At 42.4% G+C, this 25,367-nt stretch overlaps 1 protein-coding gene across 3 annotated transcripts in view; it reads left to right on the top strand.

The window, feature by feature from the left end:
* ELMO1 (engulfment and cell motility 1) overlaps positions 1–25,367 on the top strand; it is a 309,653-nt gene that overhangs the window by 201,334 nt on the left and 82,952 nt on the right. For 2 of the 3 annotated variants that reach the window (XM_078772961.1, XM_078772963.1), the window contains 4 exons: positions 8,361–8,423; positions 11,863–11,913; positions 16,048–16,170; positions 17,449–17,583. In XM_078772961.1, coding sequence (XP_078629087.1) covers positions 8,361–8,423; positions 11,863–11,913; positions 16,048–16,170; positions 17,449–17,583 — 372 coding nt within the window. The remainder of the gene's footprint in view (positions 1–8,360; positions 8,424–11,862; positions 11,914–16,047; positions 16,171–17,448; positions 17,584–25,367) is intronic. The other variant, XM_078772962.1, reaches the window with a different exon arrangement.

Genomic DNA, 25,367 nt, shown 5'->3' with positions numbered 1-25,367 from the left:
TATCGTTTGATACGTATAATGCTTTAAAACAGTTTTTTTTTCTTTTTTCTTTTTTACCTCAGAAGAGATATCGACATTTAGCTCAGCGAATGTCATTCGCGGTGTCAGTATTTGATGAACTTATAAAGACTTAGTTCCAGATTTGTCAATGGCTGAGGTATATTAACAAACGACTAAAACAGATTTGGTAAAATTCCAACTTTTTAAAAAAAGATCACATTTTCACCCAGAGTTGAGAGGCTGAAGAAGAAGAAACCTCGCATGGGCTTCCCAGACCAAATAAATAATTCTGGCTCTGCGATTTTCAGGTTTATTACTCACGCCGGGGAGTAACGCATTCGATCGTGTCCGTCCGTGTGTGTGTGTTCGTATGTTTGTGTGTTTGTGAACAAGATATCTGGAAAAGTTCTGAACGGATTTGGATGAAAGTTGGTGGGATGATTGCCCTTGGGATAAGGAAGAATTAATTAGTTTTTGGTGAAGCCCAGGATATTATTCCCGATCCAGGAATTTTTTTTGGAAATTTTTTTTGGGAAAGATTTTTTCTGTTTTACTGCATTAAAGCTTTTATTCTTATTCTTAAATGATGTTTTTCTCCTCCAATTCCGAGATATATCAAAATAAATTCTCTGACAGTTAGGGCCTACTTCCTTTTTCATTTATTGTTTTGGGGAGAGGGGATGTTAAACAAAACGTATTATTCCAACTAAACCCACGGCCGGAGTATGCGCCTCTTTCAATATGTTTGCAGCCTTTGATACACCCTGTCTGTCTGTCTGTCTGTCTGTTTGTTGGCTGTCTGTCTGTGAGCACGATATCTCAGAGTTGTGGACGGATTATACCAAAACTTGGTGGATAAGTTGGGTAGGTGACAAGAACAACCCGTTTCAATTTTGGTTAAGGTACAGATGCAGTTCCAGCCTACCAGTGGGCTACAAAACATAAACTGTTCAGTATGGCAGAGGTGTGTGCTCCACCATGTGCTGTTCTCGTTTTTGCTGTCCATTCAATCACTGGTGAGACCTGTTGACTGACTATTTCTCTGGTCACATACAATTACACAAGTCACATGAAACAACCTGTGCATTGAAAAGAACAGAACAAAATGAAACGGAAAATGTGCACCATATTTAAATTTGTGGCAATAATTTACCTAACGGTGCTCGTATGTCATACGAATGAGATGGTGGTGGCGGAAAGACTCTGCAAAGAATACATTCAAACTCTTGTTGTGAAATTGATGGGATGGAAAAATGCACATTCAATCGGTTAATAAATAATACTTGTCTGCACTTGAGAACTATTCAATGATAGACCCAATCCTTTCTGGGAGGAAACACGGATGTACACAGCTGACTGCATTCAGGCAGGTCTTCCTCTTGATCATATGAGGGAAGTGTTATTTATTACAATATTTAAGTTGTGCATGGAAAAGCGCTCTTGGGATTCTATGGTCTTCAATGACTCAGAAGTACATCCACTGTCCCTCACATGAGCAACCATACAATCGCGGAACGATCTGATGATGTTCAACGACTTAGGTCCCACTGATAGGCCGGATCTGTACCTGAACCTAAATCAAAATGTCATCTGCTAGTTCTTGTCACCTGCCCAACTCATCTACCAAGTTTTGTCATAACTCGTCCACAACTCTTTAAAATATCTTGCTACACTGTATATCATTTTTGACCCCACCTCTCATTGTTGAAGAATCACTTGAAATGAAAAAATTCTCGTGTCCGGTTCCAGATTTGGATCTTCACCAAAATCGAATCAATTTGTCCTTATAACACACCCAACCTGTCCACCAAGTTTCGTCTGAATCTATCCATAACTTTTGGGTGGAGGTTGTCTCGTTAAATAAGTCTTCCCTTTAATCCAAAGGGCATTTTCTCCAATGCATGATAAAACTAGAAAGAGCAATCAGAGATTCCAAAGGACACACATTCTAAAGGGTCATCGACCCTCGCCAGGACTTGCTTTGTGTGGTGAGTTTTGTGCGGCAAATAAATGCAAGGATGTACTAAATAAAAGGTCGGTGATTGCAAATGAAAGGTCTCAATGGTTTAGTTGTGAATGTGTGAAGGTCAAATGCTCTGAGTTTTGAAAGTTGAAAAGTTCTGATCTGAATGTTGAAAGGTGGAAAGTTCTGATCTGAATGTTGAAAGTTGAAAAGTTCTGATCTGAATGTTGAAAGGTGGAAAGTTCTGATCTGAATGTTGAAAGGTGGAAAGTTCTGATCTGAATGTTGAAAGGTGGAAAGTTCTGATCTGAATGTTGAAAGGTGGAAAGTTCTGATCTGAATGTTGAAAGGTGGAAAGTTCTGATCTGAGTGTTGAAAGTTGAAAAGTTCTGATCTGAATGTTGAAAGGTGGAAAGTTCTGATCTGAATGTTGAAAGGTGGAAAGTTCTGATCTGAATGTTGAAAGGTGGAAAGTTCTGATCTGAATGGTGAAAGTTGAAAAGTTCTGATCTGAATGTTGAAAGGTGGAAAGTTCTGATCTGAATGTTGAAAGGAGGAAAGTTCTGATCTGAATGTTTAAAGGTGGAAAGTTCTGATCTGAATGTTGAAAGGTGGAAAGTTCTGATCTGAATGTTGAAAGGTGGAAAGTTCTGATCTGAATGTTGAAAGGTGGAAAGTTCTGATCTGAATGTTGAAAGGTGGAAAGTTCTGATCTGAATGTTGAAAGGTGGAAAGTTTTGATCTGAGTGTTGAAAGTTGAAAAGTTCTGATCTGAATGTTGAAAGGTGGAAAGTTCTGATCTGAATGTTGAAAGGTGGAAAGTTCTGATCTGAATGTTGAAAGGTGGAAAGTTCTGATCTGAATGTTGAAAGGTGGAAAGTTCTGATTGGAATGTTGAAAGGTGGAAAGTTCTGATCTGAATGTTGAAAGGTGGAAAGTTCTGATCTGAATGTTGAAAGGTGGAAAGTTCTGATCTGAATGTTGAAAGGTGGAAAGTTCTGATCTGAATGTTGAAAGGTGGAAAGTTCTGATCTGAATGTTGAAAGGTGGAAAGTTCTGATCTGAATGTTGAAAGGTGGAAAGTTCTGATCTGAATGTTGAAAGGTTGAAAGTTCTGATCTGAATGTTGAAAGGTGGAAAGTTCTGATCTGAATGTTGAAAGGTGGAAAGTTCTGATCTGAATGTTGAAAGGTGGAAAGTTCTGATCTGAATGTTGAAAGGTGGAAAGTTCTGATCTGAATGTTGAAAGGTGGAAAGTTCTGATTGGAATGTTGAAAGGTGGAAAGTTCTGATCTGAATGTTGAAAGGTGGAAAGTTCTGATCTGAATGTTGAAAGGTGGAAAGTTCTGATCTGAATGTTGAAAGGTGGAAAGTTCTGATCTGAATGTTGAAAGGTGGAAAGTTCTGATCTGAATGTTGAAAGGTGGAAAGTTCTGATCTGAATGTTGAAAGGTGGAAAGTTCTGATCTGAATGTTGAAAGGTGGAAAGTTCTGATCTGAATGTTGAAAGGTGGAAAGTTCTGATCTGAATGTTGAAAGGTGGAAAGTTCTGATCTGAATGTTGAAAGGTGGAAAGTTCTGATCTGAATGTTGAAAGGTGGAAAGTTCTGATCTGAATGTTGAAAGGTGGAAAGTTCTGATCTGAATGTTGAAAGGTGGAAAGTTCTGATCTGAATGTTGAAAGGTGGAAAGTTCTGATTGGAATGTTGAAAGGTGGAAAGTTCTGATCTGAATGTTGAAAGGTGGAAAGTTCTGATCTGAATGTTGAAAGGTGGAAAGTTCTGATCTGAATGTTGAAAGGTGGAAAGTTCTGATCTGAATGTTGAAAGGTGGAAAGTTCTGATCTGAATGTTGAAAGGTGGAAAGTTCTGATCTGAATGTTGAAAGGTGGAAAGTTCTGATCTGAATGTTGAAAGGTGGAAAGTTCTGATCTGAATGTTGAAAGGTGGAAAGTTCTGATCTGAATGTTGAAAGGTGGAAAGTTCTGATCTGAATGTTGAAAGGTGGAAAGTTCTGATCTGAATGTTGAAAGGTGGAAAGTTCTGATCTGAATGTTGAAAGGTGGAAAGTTCTGATCTGAATGTTGAAAGGTGGAAAGTTCTGATCTGAATGTTGAAAGGAAAGTTCTGATCTGAATGTTGAAAGGTGGAAAGTTCTGATCTGAATGTTGAAAGGTGGAAAGTTCTGATCTGAATGTTGAAAGGTGGAAAGTTCTGATCTGAATGTTGAAAGGTGGAAAGTTCTGATCTGAATGTTGAAAGGTGGAAAGTTCTGATCTGAATGTTGAAAGGTGGAAAGTTCTGATCTGAATGTTGAAAGGTGGAAAGTTCTGATCTGAATGTTGAAAGGTGGAAAGTTCTGATCTGAATGTTGAAAGGTGGAAAGTTCTGATCTGAATGTTGAAAGGTGGAAAGTTCGGATCTGAATGTTGAAAGGTGGAAGGTTCGGATCTGAATGTTGAAAGGTGGAAGGTTCTGATCTGAATGTTGAAAGGTGGAAAGGTCTAAGGGGGTCGAAATGGTCCAAAGTGTCAAAGGGGTCGAAAGGGTGTCATTTAAGGTCGAAAGGGTCAGAATTGTCTAAAGGAGTCTAAAGGGTCCTAAAATGCATAAAAGGGTTGAAAGGTCAAAGGGCATTAAATGGTCTGAAAGGTGTGAAGAAGGTATGAAGGATAGAAAGGAGTCTGAGAGTTCTAGGGGGTTTAAAGAGTCTAAGAGGATCTAAGGGTTCTAAAAGGTGTGATGGTGGTTTCTAAGGGGTCTTAAGAGTCTTAGTGTTCTGAAGTGTATTAGGGGTATAAAGGGTCTGGAGGGTCTTAGGTGTCGAAAGGGTCTAAAGCGTCTTCAAGGTTATTAGTGGTCTATAGGTTCTTAGGGGTCTAAAAAGGTCTTAAGAGCCTATAGGTCATAGGAGTCTTCAGGGTCTTAGGGGTCTTCAGGTTTTTCAGGATCCTAAAGGGTGTTATTAGGGTTCTAAAGGGTGTTCAGTTTCTAAAGGGTCATTTGGGTCTTTTTGTTTGCAAAGGGTCTTTGGGGTCTTAGATGGCCTTGAGGTTATAAGGGGTCAAGGGGGGTCTTAAGGGTCTCAAGTGGTCTTAGGGTTATAAAGGCACTGGGTGGTTTTAGGGGTATTGGGGGGTCTTTTGGGTCTGAAAGGTTCTTTGGGGTCTTAAGAGTTTTAGGGGTCATATGGTCTTCATGGGTCTGCATGATCTTTGGTGTCTTCGTGGTCTTCATGGGTATTAGGGTTGTAGGGGATCTTATGGGTTTTAAGTGGTCCTATGGTTATAAAGGGCCTAATGTAATTTATTCACATACTCGCGTTCTGTGCAGACAAGCAAACACACACACACACAAACACACACACACACACAAACACACACACACACACACACACACAAACAAACACACACAAACAAACACACACAAACAAACAAACACACACAAACAAAGAAACACACACAAACAAACAAACAAACACACACACACAAACAAACAAACAGACCCAAATGCAGTACCCTCTACTCTGACGAGGGTAACTCGAATGGTCTTGGTAGAGCTCATATGTACCTCCACCAAGCTTAACAGTTTACGTTTTGTATCCCATGGTAGAGCTCATATGTACCTCCGCCAAGCTTAACAGTTTACGTTTTGTATCCCATGGTGGAGCTCATATGTACCTCCGCCAAGCTTAACAGTTTACGTTTTCTATCCCATGGTGGAGCTCATATGTACCTCCGCCAAGCTTAACAGTTTACGTTTTGTATCCCATGGTGGAGCTCATATGTACCTTCGCCAAGCTTAACAGTTTACGTTTTGTATCCCATGGTGGAGCTCTTATGTACCTCTGCCAAGCTTAACAGTTTACGTTTTGTATCCCATGGTAGAGCTCATATGTACCTCCGCCAAGCTTAACAGTTTACGTTTTGCATCCCATGGTAGAGCTCATATGTACCCCCACCAAGCTTAACAGTTTACGTTTTGTATCCCATGGTAGAGCTCATATGTACTTCCGCCAAGTTGAACAGTTTACGTTTTGTATCCCATGGTAGAGCTCATATGTACCTCCGCCAAGCTTAACAGTTTACGTTTTGTATCCCATGGTGGAGCTCATATGTACCTCCGCCAAGCTTAACAGTTTACGTTTTGTATCCCATGGTGGAGCTCATATGTACCTCCGCCAAGCTTAACAGTTTACGTTTTCTATCCCATGGTGGAGCTCATATGTACCTCCGCCAAGCTTAACAGTTTACGTTTTGTATCCCATGGTGGAGCTCATATGTACCTCCGCCAAGCTTAACAGTTTACGTTTTGTATCCCATGGTGGAGCTCATATGTACCTCCACCAAGCTTAACAGTTTACGTTTTCTATCCCATGGTGGAGCTCATATGTACCTCCGCCAAGCTTAACAGTTTACGTTTTGTATCCCATGGTGGAGCTCATATGTACCTCCGCCAAGCTTAACCGTTTACGTTTTGTATCCCATGGTGGAGCTCATATGTACCTCCGCCAAGCTTAACAGTTTACGTTTTGTATCCCATGGTGGAGCTCATATGTACCTCCGCCAAGCTTAACAGTTTACGTTTTGTATCCCATGGTAGAGCTCATATGTACCTCCGCCAAGCTTAACAGTTTACGTTTTGTATCCCATGGTAGAGCTCATATGTACCTCCGCCAAGCTTAACAGTTTACGTTTTGTATCCCATGGTAGAGCTCATATATACCCCCGCCAAGCTTAACAGTTTACGTTTTGTATCCCATGGTAGAGCTCATATGTACCCCCGCCAAGCTTAACAGTTTACGTTTTGTATCCCATGGTAGAGCTCATATGTACCTCCGCCAAGCTTAACAGTTTACGTTTTGTATCCCATGGTGGAGCTCATATGTACCTCCACCAAGCTTAACAGTTTACGTTTTCTATCCCATGGTGGAGCTCATATGTACCTCCGCCAAGCTTAACAGTTTACGTTTTGTATCCCATGGTGGAGCTCATATGTACCTCCACCAAGCTTAACAGTTTACGTTTTGTATCCCATGGTGGAGCTCATATGTACCTCCACCAAGCTTAACAGTTTACGTTTTGTATCCCATGGTAGAGCTCATATGTACCTCCGCCAAGTTTAACAGTTTACGTTTTGTATCCCATGGTAGAGCTCATATGTACCCCCGCCAAGCTTAACAGTTTACGTTTTGTATCCCATGGTAGAGCTCATATGTACCCCCGCCAAGCTTAACAGTTTGTTTTCTATCCCATGGTGGAGCTCATATGTACCTCCGCCAAGCTTAACAGTTTACGTTTTGTATGCCATGGTGGAGCTCATATGTACCTCCACCAAGCTTCACAGTTTACGTTTTGTATCCCATGGTGGAGCTCATATGTACCTCCGCCAAGCTTAACAGTTTACTTTTTGTATCCCATGGTAGAGCTCATATGTACCTCCGCCAAGCTTAACAGTTTACGTTTTGTGTCCCATGGTAGAGCTCATATGTAGCCCCACCAAGCTTCACAGTTTACGTTTTCTATCCCATGGTGGAGGTCATATGTACCTCCGCCTAGCTTAACAGTTTACGTTTTGTATCCCATGGTGGAGCTCATATGTACCTCCACCAAGCTTAACAGTTTACGTTTTGTATCCCATGGTGGAGCTCATATGTACCTCCGCCAAGCTTAACAGTTTACGTTTTGTATCCCATGGTGGAGCTCATATGTACCTCCGCCAAGCTTAACAGTTTACGTTTTGTATCCCATGGTGGAGCTCATATGTACCTCCGCCAAGCTTAACAGTTTACGTTTTGTATCCCATGGTGGAGGTCATATGTACCTCCGCCAAGCTTAACAGTTTACGTTTTGTATCCCATGGTGGAGCTCATATGTACCTCCGCCAAGCTTAACAGTTTACGTTTTGTATCCCATGGTGGAGCTCATATGTACCTCCGCCAAGCTTAACAGTTTACGTTTTGTATCCCATGGTGGAGCTCATATGTACCTCCGCCAAGCTTAACAGTTTACGTTTTGTATCCCACTGATAGGCCGGACCTGCATCCGGATCTTCACCAAAATCTAATCAATTCGTCCTTGTCCACCACGTTTCGTCTGAATCCGTCCATAACTTTTTGAGATATCCTGCTCATAGAAAGACAGACAGGGGTGAAAACACAACCTCTATTACCTCCAGTGGGGGAGGTAATAATATCTGCCAGGGTTTGAACCAGTCTTCTTTATTCATTTGGGTGTTTCTCTGTGTACTATATTTTAAATGAATACGAAGAAAGCAGTTTTTAGTAGTTTCACTTGATTTGCTTTTTCTAGGCAGTGCTTTTACTCACTTTCCATGCCTTTTTGATCCACTAATTCCAAACTCTGTGACTGTCTGCACTGCCTGGCTGCTTCGTGCAGCTGCGATGGCTCGCTGAGGCAGCTGAGGATAAGGCTCTTAACGACACTAAAACTTTGCTCTTTGTAAGTATGTCTACTTTCAACTTTGTGCTTGCTTACGTAGCCGCATTTCTCCACCTGCCTCACGTGCCTCACCCTCCATCTTGTGGTACCTAATGCTGTACAACTAGCGTTGCTTTTCATTGTCCAGTCAGCTTGTGTCTTACATGCTGTTATTCCATTGTTCTCATCTAAGGTAACTGAGATCTACCTTTATTTATTTTGCATTGTCACATTAACCTTACCGCTTGCACACAAACATCTACAGTCGTCCCTCTCTTGAGTGACCTTTGCACTGTCTCTCCTGCTGTGTCTGTCCCTCTCTCCCGCTGTGTCTGTCCTTGTCTCTCCCGCTGTGTCTGTCCCTGTCTCTCCTGCTGTGTCTGTCCCTGTCTCTCCTGCTGTGTATATCCCTGTCTCTCCCACAGTGTTTGTCCCTGTCTCTCCTGCTGTCTGTCCCTGTCTCTCCGGCTGTGTTTGTCTCTGTCTCTCCCGCTGTATCTGTACCTGTCTCTCTGTCGGTTTCTATCGCTATCTGTCTGTCTGTCTGTCTGTCCTCATCTCTATCTGTCTCTTGCCGCTGTGGATCTGACCGTCATATCTTTCCCTTGTCTCTCTATATTTGCCTTGTCTCTATCCTGCCCTTGTCTCTGTGTGTACCCTGTCTCTGTCTGTACCCTGTCAATGTCTGCCCCATGTCTCTCTGTCTTCTCTCATCTCCTTGGACCTTCTACCTTCTGCCCACTACCTTCTGCTCCTACCTTCTGCCCTCTACCTTTTGCCCTCTACCCTTTGCCCTCTACTTCTGCCGTCTACCTTCTGCCCTCTACCTTCTGCCCTCTACCTTCTGCCCTCTACCTTTTGCCCTCTACCTTCTGCCCTCTACTTCTGCCCTCTACCTTCTGCCCTCTACTTCTGCCCTCTACCTTCTGCCCTCTACCTTCTGCCCTCTACTTCTGCCCTCTACCTTCTGCCCTCTACCTTTTGCCCTCTACTTCTGCCCTCTCCCCTCTGCCCTCTATCTTCTGCCCTCTAACTTCTGTCCACTACCTTCTGCCCTCTATCTTCTGCCCTCTAACTTCTGTCCACTACCTTCTACCCCTTACTTTCTACCCTCTTCTGTTTACCTTCTGCTCTATACATTTTGCTCTCTACCTTCTTCCTTTGGCTCGCTACATTCTGCCCTCTACCTTCTTCCCGCTACCTTCTGCCTTCTGACCATTATCTTCTTCCTACTACCTTCTGCTCACTCCTTTCTGCTTTCTACCTTCTGCTGTCTACCTTCTGCCCACAACCTTCTACCTTCTGCCCATTACCTTCTACCTTCTGCCCACTACCTGCTACCTTCTGCCCACTACCTTCTATCCCCTACCTTCTACCTTCTGCTGCCTACCTTCTTCCTACTACCTTCTGCCCACTACCTTCTGCCCACTACCTTCTGCTTTCTACCTTCTGCTGTCTACCTTCTGCACTTTACCTTCTGCCCTCTACTTTCTGCCTTCTACCCCATGTCTTCTACTGCCAACCTTCTAGCCTCTAGCCTCTGCCGTCTCCCTTGTTTTTATTCATCTATTTATTTAATATTTCGTTATCAACAGAAATCGACATACACAACCACAGAAACAGACGGACACATACAGTACCTATAGAAAGTCTATACCCCCCTTTCAAAATGTTTACATTTTGTTGCCTTATAGCCTGGAATTAAAATGCATTAAATCAGACATTTTTCACCTTTATTTACTACACATCATAATCCACAACTACCAAGTGAAAAACAAATTCTACAGATTTCAGAAAATTAATTTAAAATACAAAACTAGAATATATTGGTTGGATAAGTGTCCACCCCCTTATAATAGCAATTGTAAATTAGCTCAGGTGTAACCAATCGCCTTCAAAATCACATACCATGTTAATTGGCCTCCACCTGTGTTAAATTGTAGTGATTCTGATTATTTCAGGATAAAATCAGCTATTCCTGTAGGTTTCCTCTGCTGGGTAGTGCATTTCACAGCAAACACTCAACCATGAGCACCAAGGAGCTTTCAAAAGACCATCAGGATAAAGTTGTGGAAATGCACAGATCAAGGAATGGGTATAAAAATATTTCCAAGACCTTGAATATCCCTTGGATCACAGTCAAGACAATCATTAAGAAGTTGAAGGCATATGGTCCCACCAAGACCCTGCCTCGATCAGGCCGTCCCTCCAAACTGGATGACCAAGCAAGGAGGAGACCGATCATAGAGGCCACCAAGAGGCCAATGGCAACTTTGAAGGAGTTACAGGCCTTTATGGCAAAGACTGGTCACTGTGTGCATGTGACAACAATATCCCAAGCACTCTGCAAGTGTGGCCTGTACGGTAGGGTGGCAAGAAGGAAGCTATTACTCAAAAAAGCCCACCTTGAGTCCCATTTGAGGTATGCAAAAAACTACAGAGATTCTGAAGCCATGTGGCAAAAAGTTTTGTGGTCTGACGAAACCAAGATGGAACTTTTTGGCCTAAATGCAAACCGTTATATTTGGCGCAAGCCCAACACAGCACATCACCCAAAGAACACCATCCTTACTGTGAAGCATGGTGGTGGCAGCATCATGTTATGGGGATGTTTCTCATCAGCAGGGACTGGGGCACTTGTCAGGATATAAATGAAAATGGATGGAGCAAAATACAGAAAAATCCTAGAAGGAAACCTGCTGCCCTCTGCTAAAAAGCTGAAATTGGGACGGAAGCTCACCTTTCAGAATGACAATGACCCGAAGCACATAGCCAAACCTACACTGGATACTTATCTAAACAAGATAATCTAGTTTTGTATTTTTAATAAATTTTCTGAAATATGTAGAATTTGTTTTTCACTTGGAAGTTGTGGGTTACGATGTGCAAATAAAGGTGGAAAAAGTCTGATTTAATGCAATTTAATTCCAGGTTACAAGGCAACAAAGGGTGAACATTTTGATAGGAGGTGTGTAGGCAATGTAGAATATTTATTTTCATTCCTTTGTGGTTTATTATTTTTTGTCTAAGAGACGATATTTTGTGCACTGAGATTAAAATATTTTCCTTGGTAATTTTTGTTATATGCATTGTTTTTGTTGTTGTTGTTGTTGTTGTTGTTTGAACAACCATTGTTCTCTCATTAAAGCATCCAATGTTTTTTTATGAATGACTGTAAAGCATTTCTTCATTGTAATCTCGCAACATATCTATAACGTGCATTTAACAAGTCTTATGGGAACCCAAAAGTATTATATTCTTAAATGAAGTCTAATTTGCATGTTTGAATGTCAAATAACAGTTTGTTTGTAGCATACTCGCATCCATTTGGAGTGTTGTGCTTATTCGCAAATTTACGATGCCTACATTGAAGAAGGCCTTCATCGGGACCGATGCTCTAATACAAAACGTTCGGGTTAGTTGTATTTATTTATATCTTTTTCCATCTGTATCCACGTAGGAGATGGCGTCCAGTCCTGCACAGAAACAGCTGCGAATGGTCATTCTCAATGCAAGTAGCACATGTTGTAAATACAGTATGTTGTTTGATGATCTGATGACCTTGTTCTGCAGTTAGTCAAATGGACTATGGAAAAGCTGGCAGGTTATTAAATACAAATGATTTTCAATACACGTTTCCTGAACTTACCAGGAAAGTCACCTTGATTTTATTACACAACACAATGTAGTTTGAAACATTATTTTTATTATTTTTTATTATTATTTTAGTTTATTCTTTTTAGCTTCCAGGCCCACTACATGCTTATGACCACTGTTGATAAAAACTTGTATTTTTTCAAAATATTGCATCGAAATGTTAAACTGAGAAACAAACTTTGCAATCTTTATTCGTTTATTTTTGCCATTTGTTTAAGGATGTAAGATGAAACTTGTACATAAATCACATGCAGAATAAGGATTATGAAGAGTTGGAGGAAGTGGCTGATCAACACTATTTACCTGCAGCAATACTGTACTTATGTAAAGTAGCTTAGTAGGCGCACCATCTAATGCATTTCTAACTAAATGGCAATCGGTAGGGCACATACCTCCACCAGGCTGAACAGTTTATGTTTTGTATCCCACTGATAGGCTGGATCTGGATTTGGGCCTGAACCAAAACCAAAATCTAATCGGCTTGTTCTTGTCACTTAACCAACTCATCCACCAAGTTTATTCATAACTCGTCCATAACTTTTTAAAATATCATGTTGTATATCGCTTTGCACCCGTAATTGAGTACCAGTTCACTGGTAATTCCCTGTTTGTCGTAAAAGGCGACAAACAGGGTTGGTGGCAGGAAGGGCATCCGGCCGTAAAACATTGCTTCAAAAAGGGGACCAAAAAAACAACAACAACAACCACGGTGCCCGAAAAAGGCCAACCCCCGCTTGCGGGGAAAAATGGCCTCTAAAGGTGTTTTTTTTTTTTTTTTTAATCGCTTTTCACCCGATCTCTCAATAGTGAAGAATCACTTAAAAATTAAATAATTCTCGTATCCAAATCCATATTCAGATCTTCACCAAAATCGAATCGATGAGTCCTCGTCACACACACAACATCTCCACCCAGATTCGTCCAAATCAGTCCACACCTTTTTGAGATATCCTGCTATGTATCGGTTTTAGCCGGATCACCCAATGGTGAAGAATCACTTTTAAAATTCTAGTAGCCGGATCCGAATCCGGATCTTCACCAAAATCGAATCATTTCGTCCTTGTCACATACGCTACATCTCTGCCAAATTTTATCTGAATCCGTTCACAACTTTTAGAGATATCTTGCTTTCCTGTATATCATTTTGACCCCACCTCTCAATGGGGAAGGATCACTCAAAAAATTTAAAAATTCTCCTGTCCACATCCGGATCCGGATCTTCGCCAAAATCGAATCATTTCGTCCTTGTCACATACTCATCCTCTCCACCAAGTTTCGTCCAAATCCGTCCACAATCTTTTGAGATATCCTGTTCACAAACAGGCAGACAGACAGACAGGTGTGAAAACGTAAGCTTCATCCACCTTAGGTGGTGGAGGTAAGTAAAACGGGACTTGGTAGAGCGCATACTTCCACCAGGCTTAACAGTTTACGTTTTGTATCCACTGATAGGCCAATCTGCTTCTATACCGGATCTAAAATATAATCGGCTTGTTGTTGTCACCTACCTACCTACCTCGTTTATCAAGTTTTGTCCGAATATGTCGATAACTGTTTGAGATATTGTTTTTGTCCCTATATCTCAATGGTGATGCATCATCACTTCGATGGTTCTAGAATCCGAATTCGGATTCAGATTCTCCGCAAAATCAGTTTTTTTCAAATTCACCTTTCTCAATTTGACTCAGTTTTACCCCAAGGAGGAAAAAAAAAAAAAAGCCTCTTGTTAATGAGGTAACCAGTGAGGTAACTGTCTCGATAGTATGAGTATTAGAAAAGAAAATTGGGATTTAATGGACAGGGGGCGTGTAATAGATGTTTCGCACGGTGTACTTGTCATGAGAAACTGATTGATAGACATTTTAGAAATACGAAAAGATTGATCCTGCTTTTCTGATACTCATACTCTCGTGAGAGTTACCTCATTGGTTTAATTGCTTCTTGTGACGTGTCTAAATGGTTTAGTTTGGGGGGAATTGCGATTAAACAATAAGATTTTCTCTAACGTATGAGGGAGGTTTATGATTGATTGATGTGAACTTTTTATTGTATTTTTTTTTTTTTTTTTTTTTGTATACAGGATCGAGGCTCGTGAAAGAGCTAACATTAATCACACAAAAAGTCAAACAGACACATAAAACACAAAATAAGGGGAGCGGTAGACAAGATGGGGAAAGAAGCGGAAGCACAAACACAACATTTGAGAGCAGGGACATCGGGAGATCTGTGGGAGGGAGAGGGCTTGGGGGGAGGAGGCGTGGGAAGGGGGAGAAGTATAAAACAAGGACACTGCAAGGACTTCCAGGAAAGAAGTTGGTATTTCAAAAAAGTGGATCTGGGTTGAAATTAGCAGGGGTAGAAAAGATCAAGGTTTTGGATGGGGGAAGATAAGAGATGGTGGTGAACAGCTGTTTTAATGACCTGGAGGGAGGAGTGGGATTGAAGAGAGTGAGGGAGTTTGTTCCAGAGGCAGGAGTAAAGAGGAATGAAAGAGAGTCTTGATTTTGGCAGTTTCACCAGAAGAAGGTTGCTGGCAGATCTTGTGCGACCTGTAGGAATATTTGGGGGACAGAGCCCAGAGTATTGTATTGCAGAACAGGTACAAATAAAGGTTAATTGCCGAATTATTTTGTGCAACGATATTGTCTACCCTGAGCATGTTGTACAGGACTCGACGTCAATGCAAATCAAAAGCATTCTGGGTAAAACCAAGATGGCAGCCACGAGCACATGGTGTTAAACAGCGGTGTAACATCACCTCGTTGTTGATGCATTGCACCTAGTTGTGTGTTTTAATGGTGCAGTGAGTTCAAAATGGCATGTTGAGAGATTTTCACGATTCCCACCTGAGGCAAATGCTATCACTCGAGCGAACATTGGACATGTTGAACAGCTAATTCTTGGCAATCATCGAATTATTATACAGTACATGGATTTGCAGGAGGATTAGATAACAGCATTAGAAGTGACCAAACAATCATTCATTCACACTTGAAATACAATAATATGAGTACAAGATGGGTACTAAAGGATCAAGAATGAACTTGTGTCGCCATTGCAACAAAGTTTTTGGAACCTGACCAGGGTAGGGGTGGGTGTGGGAGAGGGGTGGAGGAGATTATTTATTAAGAGGACTAGCATCGGTACCCGCCCTATGGGCGGGGCTTCAATTGGGAAGCCCAAATGAAAAGGCAAAATATCAGAAATTGAAGGCTTTTTAAAAGTTTAAACAATTCATATAAACATCCGTTGAATCATATCACACGCAAATCATCAAAATCGAAACGGTACATGGCGCCCATTTTGAAAAAAGATTGAATTCTGCAAAACGGAAGCGGCCGCTACACGTCTTTCTCAGTCGCACGTTTATGTGTGAAGAGTGCGCGCCGAATCTGTAACACGGAAGCGGCCGCTGCACCTGTTTCTCAGTGGTTTTGCACACGCTGCCGTGTTACTTCGGCGCCGCACGTTTATATAGGAAGAGTTCGTCAGGAGTCGATGTACTCTCTCCTGGTACGTAGAAGAAACAGTATTTGTAGAATTTCAACAAAAGCCACGTCACTGTTCATATCGGTAAATATTATTCCATCGTGTTTGGAAAAACTGGAAAATTGGGAAATTGGAAAAACAATATAGCCTATTTTACTCCAAGGGGTCCCAGAATTACCCACCCAAAATATCGTTGCGATCGGTTCAGCCGTTTTTGCGGTACCTGGGAACAGACAGACAAACAGACATTTGGTGAATTATAGTGAGCTTGTGACGTGGGATGAAACCTGGGATCATCATGTCACATTCGAGCAAAAGTAAATCAGCATGGAGTGCAGACATTCTTGGTCTCCACCAATAAAAAACACAATGGAGGTTCAGCAAGAAAGTTTTGATGACAATCACATCTTTGATCCTTAACTGTTGAACTTTTATCCTCAGAAATTCCACATAAAATGGATTCATGAAAAAATGTAATCTGGTTCTCATGTGTGCACAGTCAGTCATACGCGCCACACAGACCATTGGCACCGAAATGGCCCACCAGCTGTATGTGCTTCAAGTGCTCACCTTCAACTTCCTTGAGGAGAGGATGATGACTAAAATGGATCCTCAAGACCAGGTCTGAGTTTACTTAAATATAGTTTCGCATTAAAATGCCTTTTATTTATTTTACTATTTTTCAGGCTACAATTGTAATGAGAACAAATGGCTATTGATGCTGTGACTCGCTGTCGTTGAACCTCAGCTCCCCTTCCCCACCTCTCTCCCCTCCCCAAGTGAGTACAAATTGGATAATATCGTGGAGTTCTCATGACCATTAAAACGAAGTATTTCTCATATACCTATAAAATCGAATTGCAAACAGCGAAATGTTAAATGCAGGCAAACGTTAGTGTTTTAAATCCACCTGCAAAACACCTGGGATTTGCACCTGTGCATACTTGTTTTGCCAGCAAAGGTCACCCAATTGTGTTAATCCCCTGGGAGTAATCTGCCTGAGATTTGGACGGAGGAATTCCCTCACGGTCAGCTTTAAAATTGTTTTTCACCTTGATATTCATGTCCGATCAGCACAGTAACCCCATTCACTCTCCTACCAGTTAATGCTATCAGCTTCGAAATCCCAAAATCCATATTTGATAAGTCACTCATGCAAGGCTCAAATTCCCAATGAAATATTCAATCATTCCGACAGCTTTCAACGTCTTCATTTGCACAGTTTAAAAAAAAAAAATCAAGATCCAAGCCCTTAGCCTCATGGGACGGCTCCCTAGGCTTATGGTGCTATTTGAAAACCATCACCCAAATAATAAATCTGACTCTTGATCATGAATTGCTCTTTATTACGAGCAATGATTGATAAATATAAAATTGCTTTGATATTATTACATTGTATTGTCAATATAAAGGTTATTTCGCAAATTGAAATGAATGTCACATGACCTTTAAGGACTGTATGTTAGCTTGAAGGACCAGACAAACATCAGAATATAGATTCACAAAGGGGGAAAGAGGGAACGAATGGATGGACTTGACACGAGTGAGGGGGGAATGTTAATGATGAGCTTTAGGTGGATGAAGTGGAATAATAGACAATTTTGAGATGTAACACCAAATGTTTGATGCTTTTCTTGACCACTCAGCTCACATACTCTTCCATACGAGACTAAGAACATAATCTGCAAGTATCTGGCGGTGCAACAAAGAATCATTGTTATGATAACGTTGTACTTGTAGCACCTCGTTCAGTATTCTGGAGCAGCATTCATTCGATGGCAGCATTTTTTACATTTGTTTCTGTAAATCCAGTGGACCATGTTGCGCATTTTGCAGAGATCTTTCAAATAAGTTACTTTATTTAATTATAAACCTCTTGTTTCTACGTTTGTGTGTCCAGATGCAACGGGATGCTCTCTTCGAGCTGTGTCGTGTAGCCTTTGAGTTTGAGCCTGATGGCCTGACTCAACCTGGAGGCACGCTCGAGAGACGCAAAGGCCTTTACTCCAAAGACTACAAGCGCCTGGGTTTCTCTGTGAGTTCCTGGGTCAAACCCCTCTAGGATACGCTGCGGTGTCACATTCACTTGCCATGTAGCCGTTTCTATTCACATGTGATGTGTTGATGCAAACAACAAACTATGACCAAAAATTCCACAAATGTAGACAGGGTAGCCGCTCACAACTTAATACAAAGAAATCACTGCAAGAAAATAAATCTGCTCATCTACTGTATTCCAGACAACACTGCGTCCCACCGTTGCATGCAACTCCAACATTTATTTCGTGAAAAATGCAACTTACCACACTAGAGAGTGAAACCATGTAAAACTAGAACGGTACTAGGTAGAGCGCACACCTCCACCTGGCTGAACAGTTTATATTTTGTATTCCACTGATAGGCCGGATCTGGATTCGGACCTAAACCAAAATCGAATCGGCTTGTTCTTGTCACCAAACCAACCCGTCCACCAAGTTTAGTGATAACTCGTCCATAACATTTTTAAATATCATGTTATATATCGCTTTGCACCCGATCTCTCAATGGTGAAGAATCATTTAAAAATAAATAATTATTGTATCCGAATCCATATTCAGATCTTCACCAAAATTGAATCCATTCTTCCTTGTCACACACCCAACCTCTCCACCAAGTTTCTTCTCCACCATCCCAACCTCTCCACCATCTTCGCCCATCCAAAACCTTGATCTTTTCTACCCCCGCTAATTTCACCCAAAATCCTACACTTTTTTTTTTTTTGAAAGTCCAACTTCTGTCCTGGAAGTCTTTTGTCCCCTTGTGTTTTATACCTCCCCCCCCCCCCCCTTCCCACGCCTCCTCCCCCCAAGCCCTCTCCCTCCCACACTTCTCCCTGCTCTCAAATGTTGTGTTTGTGTGCTTCCCCTTCTCTCCCCATCTTGTCTTCCGCTCCCTCTTTTTACCTTCGCAAAAGCGGAAGGTTATGTTTTGATCGCTGTGTATTTATTTGTATGTCTGTGTGTGTGTGTGTATGTTAATCGCATAACTCAAAAAGTATTCAACCGAATTGCATGAAATTTGGTGGGATGATTGGTTATTATACGGGACACATTTGATTAGATTTTGGGAGCAATCGGGTCAAAGGTCAAGGTCAAGGTCACGAAAAGGTCAAAATCGTATTTTTGTTGTTCTGTTCCCTACACTCCCATGCCAAGTACAGAACAGTAGCTGCGGCGAAGGTATGCGCTCTACCGAGTGCCCGTTCTAGTTATATATTTTGTTTGTCTGGTTGATTTGTTTGTGAAATAAATGTTAGCTCTTTCACGAGCCTCGATTCAGTATACAAAAAAAAAAAAGTTTCGTCCAAATCCGTCCATAACTTTTAGAGATATCCTGCTATATATCGTTTTTGGCGCTATCTCCTAATGGTGAAGAATCACTTAAAAAATCCTACTGGAATGAATAATAGACGGAAGGACTAAATGAATAAAAAGTGCTCATTGATCCCATGGGGAGCTAATGTGCCAATCCTGTAGATTGTTCTTCAGACGTCTTGATGTCCGTGGTGTTTAAATGGAGAAAATACGGGAGACTGCCGTGTAAATGAATGGGGGTGCGGGAGGATTGAAGTGTCGAGCAACCAGCTTGGTGAGGTCTGGTGCTGTTGGTTCATACATCGAGCAGGTGTTCACGGCAGCGATTGTCCATTCCTTGCCTCGTTTTGCCGATGCTTGCTGTGAGAAGTGCACTTGATTTCATAGTTGATATTCATGGAGGTGCAGTGAAATTTGGGGATTGACTTTAATACTGCTTTTGGGTCCTGATGGAGAAGTTGTCGTCTTGATGAAAGGGCAGATGGTAGGGAGTGGAACCATTTCCAATGCAAAGATGGATAAACAGAACACAATAATTATTGGGGGTTTTATAGATGAGGATTGGAAAGAGTTGAAATGGGAGGGGGTAATAGGCACAAGTGAAAATAAATAATGAAAAGTCAAACAAGGAAACGAAAGGCTAGAGAGAAGAACTCCACGTTTTAATAATTTCCAACGTTAAAATGAGCCTCATATCCATGACAGGATGAACAGGGATGATTATTCTTCAGGAATGGAAGCTGTATGCAAGCAAGGAAAGCAGGCAGATGTTTATAATATTGGTAGGATCAATATGCCACATGATGCCAAAAAAATTGCAAGAAAACGTTTATGGTATTTTTTTGTTTTATTAGGTCTACAGAACAACATATTAAAAGTTGCCAAAAAATGGATTTCCAGAAATGGTCTAAATATGGCATTAGTAAAAATAACTAAATGTACAACACCAACAACAACAACAACATGAATTTTAAGGCCATTTTCCCTGCTAGAGCGGGGGTTAGCCTTGCGGTCCCCATGACAATCTTCTCCATTTTGCCCTATTTTCTGCATCTCTCCTTGTTAACCCCCTTGCCCGCATTTCTTCTTCCACCATCTTTAGCCAAGTCTTTCTCGGTCTTCCCCGTCCTCTTCTTCCTTCTGCATTCATTTCCATCACTCTTCTCAACCAGTCACTTCCATCCTTCCTCAACACATGACCAAACCATCTCAACCTGTTCCTCTTCACAGCATCAATCACAGGCTCTATTCCCATCATCTTTTGCAATTCATCATTTGTCTTCCTCTCTCTCAACGATACTCCACACATCCACCGAACCATTCGCATTTCCACTCTTCCCAGCCTTCGTTGCTGCTCTACGTTCATGACCCATGTCTCGCTCCCATAAATCATAACACTTCTCACACATGCAGCATACACCTTTCCCTTCAACTTCAACGACACTCCCCTCCTCATCAGCACGCCACTCAGTTCCCGGAACTTCTTCCATGCACATCTCACTCTAGCAACCGTTGCCGAGTCTGATCCACCTTCTCCATTCAGCATGTCTCTGAGGTAGCAAAATGTTTTCACACCTTCCAGCTTCACGCCGTCTCCAAGATCGAACTCAACATTTCCTCCATCTGCAGCTCCCTCTGTGCACACCTTACATTTGAATGTAGCTGCCACACTGGTTAATGACCCTCTCAGACCACTGCATTTTTGATGAACCCACTCAGCGCACATTGTACATTGAATGGAGTTCATTCCGACACCCTTCCTGCACACAGCACACGGCCACTTCCCAGTTCTTTCCACCTCACCACATGCTTTACCACTTGCCATCACCTTCGTCTTTCTGATAGTCACCTTCAGACCTTTTGTCTCCATACATTCCTTCCATTTGTCCATCTTTTCCTTCAGTCCATCCATACTTTCCGCAATCAACACCAGATCATCTGCATACAACAACTCCCACGGTAAACCCTCCTTTACGTTCTGAGCCAGCACCTCCATCACAGCTACAAATAGTAGTGGACTTAGTACCGACCCCTGATGCACTCTCACCTTCACCTCAAACTCACCACTGTTCCCGTCCTTCATCCTTACAGCTGTGCGCACTCTTTTGTACATTGCCATCACTACTCTGATCAACCATTCCTCCACTCCTAACTTCCTCAATGCCCATGTCAATACTTCGCGTGGAACCATATCGAATGCTTTCTCCAGATTGACAAACCCAAGAAACAACTTCTTCCTCTTCTCCATGTACTTCTCCTGCAACTGCCTCACAATAAAGAGCGCGTCTGTCGTTCCTCTTCCTGGCATAAATCCAAACTGCATTTCGTCGATCTTCACCTTCTTCCTTATCCTCCTCTCCAACACCATTTCCAATACCTTCATTCCATGCTCCAATAACTTTATCGCTCGGTACGAGCCACACTCCAGAGGGTCACCTTTCCCCTTGTATAGAGGGACGAGGGTACTCAGTTCCCAAACCACTGGAATGCGGCCTTCTTTCACCACCAGATTGCAGATCTCTGTCATTCTCTTCACACCCCAACTTCCTGCTGCCTTCAACATATCTCCCACAACTCCCGTCGGCCCTCCCGCTTTTCTACTCTTCATTGCTTTTATCGCTTCCTCAACTTCCTTCTCAGTTATCTTCTCTGCCGGTCCTAAAACTGGGTTACTCTCTATGTTGCCATCCCATTCATTCTCTGTATTCAACAGCATTTCCATATATCTTTTCCATCTTCCTTTAATTCCATCTGGGTCCACAGCGATTTGTCCCACTTCATCCTTCAAGCAACTCACCCCCATCACATCGCACCTCTCTTTCGCTATCTGCTTTGCAATCCTGAATACCGCTCTCTGACCCTCTTCTGAATCCAGGCGTTCTCCGAACATTTTCCTACATGCCTCCTGCGCCTTTGCTACCTCTTTCTTTGCAGCCTTCCTGGCTGCCTTATAATAACTAAATAACTAAATAACTAAAAATAACTAAATGTACGATTGACAAAAAAAAAAACTGACTAACATACTCTGAAATACCAAAAGAGTTACACAAACAGTCTACCCTCGAGAAATTAGTTTTGCTCTGTAGAGCGTGTGTTCCAACATACCTTCCCCGAATATTTTGTCTTTATTTTCATCATCTGAAACTGGCCCAGTAGCCACATTACCGCAGTTGCCTTCTTGGTAAGGTCCGCAAGCTCTGGTGCATTTAAAGCAATTTTTTTGCAGCTACATTTCAGTATGCTGCATCCTGTTGCAGTTGATCATTTTGAGCATAATGTCTGGTGCAGGGCTATTGTGCATCATGAGTGGAATAACTTTGTCCCCTTGCACGTCACAGCCCCACTCAGTAGGGTCCATGCCGTCTTCCTTGTCCATCCAAACCATGACTTGTAGGTAGGTCCGCGGAGAGTTAAGGTTTGTGGCCGAGGTTGTTGGAGGCAGTCTTTCGGGTGTCACGAAGGTCTTTGCTGTGGCCACTTTCTTGCAAGGCAGTCTGCAGCCTCCTCACTCTCTGAAGACCTGGACAAAATCACAGACTGGTCAAACAAGTGGAACATGTCTTTCAATCCTGACAAATCTCACACTCTTACTCTGTCTCTCCGAAAAGACCGACTGGACAACCCTCCCATCTACTTTCTCAACAATCCTCCCCAAGAAGTACTGTCGCTCAAGATTTTGGGTCTCACTATCTGCCATGATCTTTCTTGGGAAAACCACATTTCCAAGCTGGCCTCCAAAGCCAGTCGCCGACTGGGCATCCTCCATCGTGCGAAGTCCTTCCTTGGCACACCCGAGCTCCTCACCACATACAAGGCTTTCATCCGCAGCTCAATGGAATACTGTTCTCCCCTATGGGCCGGTGCTCCTGCCTCACACCTAGCTCGGCTTCACGCTGTTGAAACCAAAGCTTTCAGAATCATTGGAATCTCCTGCAATGAAGCTATCTCTGAGGGTCTTTCACTCACTCACCGCATGCAGGTTGGTGGTCTTTCTGTCTTCTACCGACTCCTCTCCGGCCTTGCTCCCCCAGCTCTCTCTGTGCTCTGTCCCCCAAATATTCCTACAGGTCGCACAAGATGTGCCAGCAACCCTCTGATGGTTAAACTGCCAAAATCAAGACTCTCTGCTCACCTTCACTCTTTCATTCCTCTTTTCTCCCGCCTCTGGAACAAACTCCCACACTCCCTTCAATCCCACTCCTCCCTCCATGTCTTTAAAACAGCTGTTCACCACAATCTCTTATCTTCCCCCATCCAAAACCTTGATCTTTTCTACCCCCGCTAATTCACCCCAGATCCACCTTGTTTGAAATTCCAACTTCTTTCCTGGAAGTCCTGGCAGTGTCCATATGTTTTATACCTCTCCCACCCCCCTTCCCATGCCTCCCCCCCTCAAAGCCCTCTCCCTCCCACAGATCTCTCGATGTCTCAATGTCTGTCGGTCCCTGCTCTCAAATGTTGTGTTTGTGTCCTTCCCCCTCTCTCCCCATCTTGCTTACCGCTCCCCATGTTATATGTTTTATGTGTCGGTTTGTCTTTCTGTGTGATTAATGTTAGCTCTTTCACGAGCCTCGATCTTGTATAAAAGAAAAAGAAAAAAAAGAAAAAAAAGAAACTTGTAGCATAATGATGCTAAAGAGTCAGATTGGGTCCCCTTAAACAAGGACACCATCGCCTTGCAACCAGTGGTTTCTACACTAAATTGATCTACCATTGGTGCGCAAAAGACATGTGAACAGGCACGCAAGACAGATTCACCCTTGATGACTTTTTGGAAAACAGATTTCTTCCCCACCCCAAAGATTCTAGAAGTAGTGTCGCATCTGGAGAAGGCATGGGCAAACAATAGATCAGAGCAGACATCGTCACCAAGCAACCGTTTCAGAACTTTGATGTTATAAACATTTGGTTTCCCTTTGTCTGACCGAAAGCACAGGTCCTTGCAGTCCTTCGTAGTTGCATGATACAGCAGCAATACCAGCAGATCTGTGTCTTCTCCGATCAGGGTTGTTGAATTGTAGGATGTCATTGTGATGGATGCTTTCACTATGTCCAAGTCTGAATCTCCTTCAGCTTGGATGATATGATGGCCTTTCTGCCGCAAGCGTTCAGAGATCAAGTGGATGAGGGCCTGTTTGTTCATATCATTTGAGAGGAAATCTTCCTTTCTCCCAATGTTGGGTTGTTCCAACCCGTCATTGAATGTTGTTGTATCCGATATGTCGACCTTCTTCAAAACCAGAGTTCCACTTCATCGCTGAAGCGTATTGTCTTTTGTACATGGTCCTCCATCATATCCATCAAAGACAACGGTGGCATTGCCGTCCATGTCTGACGTGAAAGACGCGTAGGCGTCGGCAATTGAGCTGTAGGTGCTGCCTTCGGTCCGTTTCAGTCGATGTCGAAGTGAACCACCATCTAGAACGTAGCGATCAGTCTTTGGAATGGACTGAAGACCAGCATCTTCTGACGAAGTAACATGCCATTATATAGCGTCCAGAAGTTGTGCTTTTTCTGGCTTCGCATACGATTTTTGCTTCAAACAAGGATGGAGAATATGATGAAAGTTCATATTTCATTACCTCATCTAGGCACAGATTTCCCGACTGAGATACCACAAGGAACCTCTGAAATAACAGTGTTGGTTCAATGATTCCCATCCTTGGTGATTTTGATGGCCCGGGCTGATGTTAGAGTCCTCACCGCAGTGTTTTGTTTGTGCGAATATGATAAGACAGATTGTCCTTCCATTTTCTTCACTGTGTTGCTGCCAAAAATGAAAAGGTCCTGCAAATTGATATCCTTGTCAGCATTTATCCCTGTTATGATGTTGTGTCGGGTCACCTCATCTGAGAATGGAGAATGCTGTTCAAGCTTTGTGGCAATTTTGGCCAAGTCCATCTTGTCCCTGTCTATTTGTGATGCAGATGCCTCTTTGTGCTGTTCGCTCCTTGTGTATAAGGTTCGACAGAATTCCTGCATGGGGTAGTTGTAGGCAGAGGATACAGGAGAAGACATTGTCCAAACAGCTCGTTGGTGTTCAGTCATGCCACTTCCTCTTGTCAGGCTCCCTGTACTTTTATGGGACCGCATCAGGGTATGTTCGATCACCAGGTCTAATCCAAGGCGAGCCCAGTATTGGTCGGTGCGTCGGATCACATGAAATCCGTTTATAAATTTTGAAAATATTGCAGAGTTTTCAGTTTATAATGCCTGCATCTTCTGCAGGTAAGATAAACAAACTTTAGATAGTTGGGATGTGCAGCAGCAGCAAATATCGGTGAACAGTCAGATAGAGTGTGGAGGTGCATTTGCCACGGCTCTGTGCGATCGGCATCGACAAGTTCCCGGGCCACTCCCAACATTTGCAGATAGTTCAGCCATAGTTTGCTCGTTTTTGAACTATTATATCATTCAGACTTTTTGGAAACTAGTCTATGGGAAATCCGTTTGATACAATCACTTT

Source organism: Myxine glutinosa, chromosome 2 (genome assembly GCF_964187855.1).
Source record: "Myxine glutinosa chromosome 2, kmMyxGlut1.1, whole genome shotgun sequence".
Classification (NCBI taxonomy): domain Eukaryota; kingdom Metazoa; phylum Chordata; class Myxini; order Myxiniformes; family Myxinidae; genus Myxine; species Myxine glutinosa.
The sequence above is the reverse complement of the archived record's forward strand: the minus strand, read 5'-3'. Positions and strand labels throughout refer to the sequence as shown.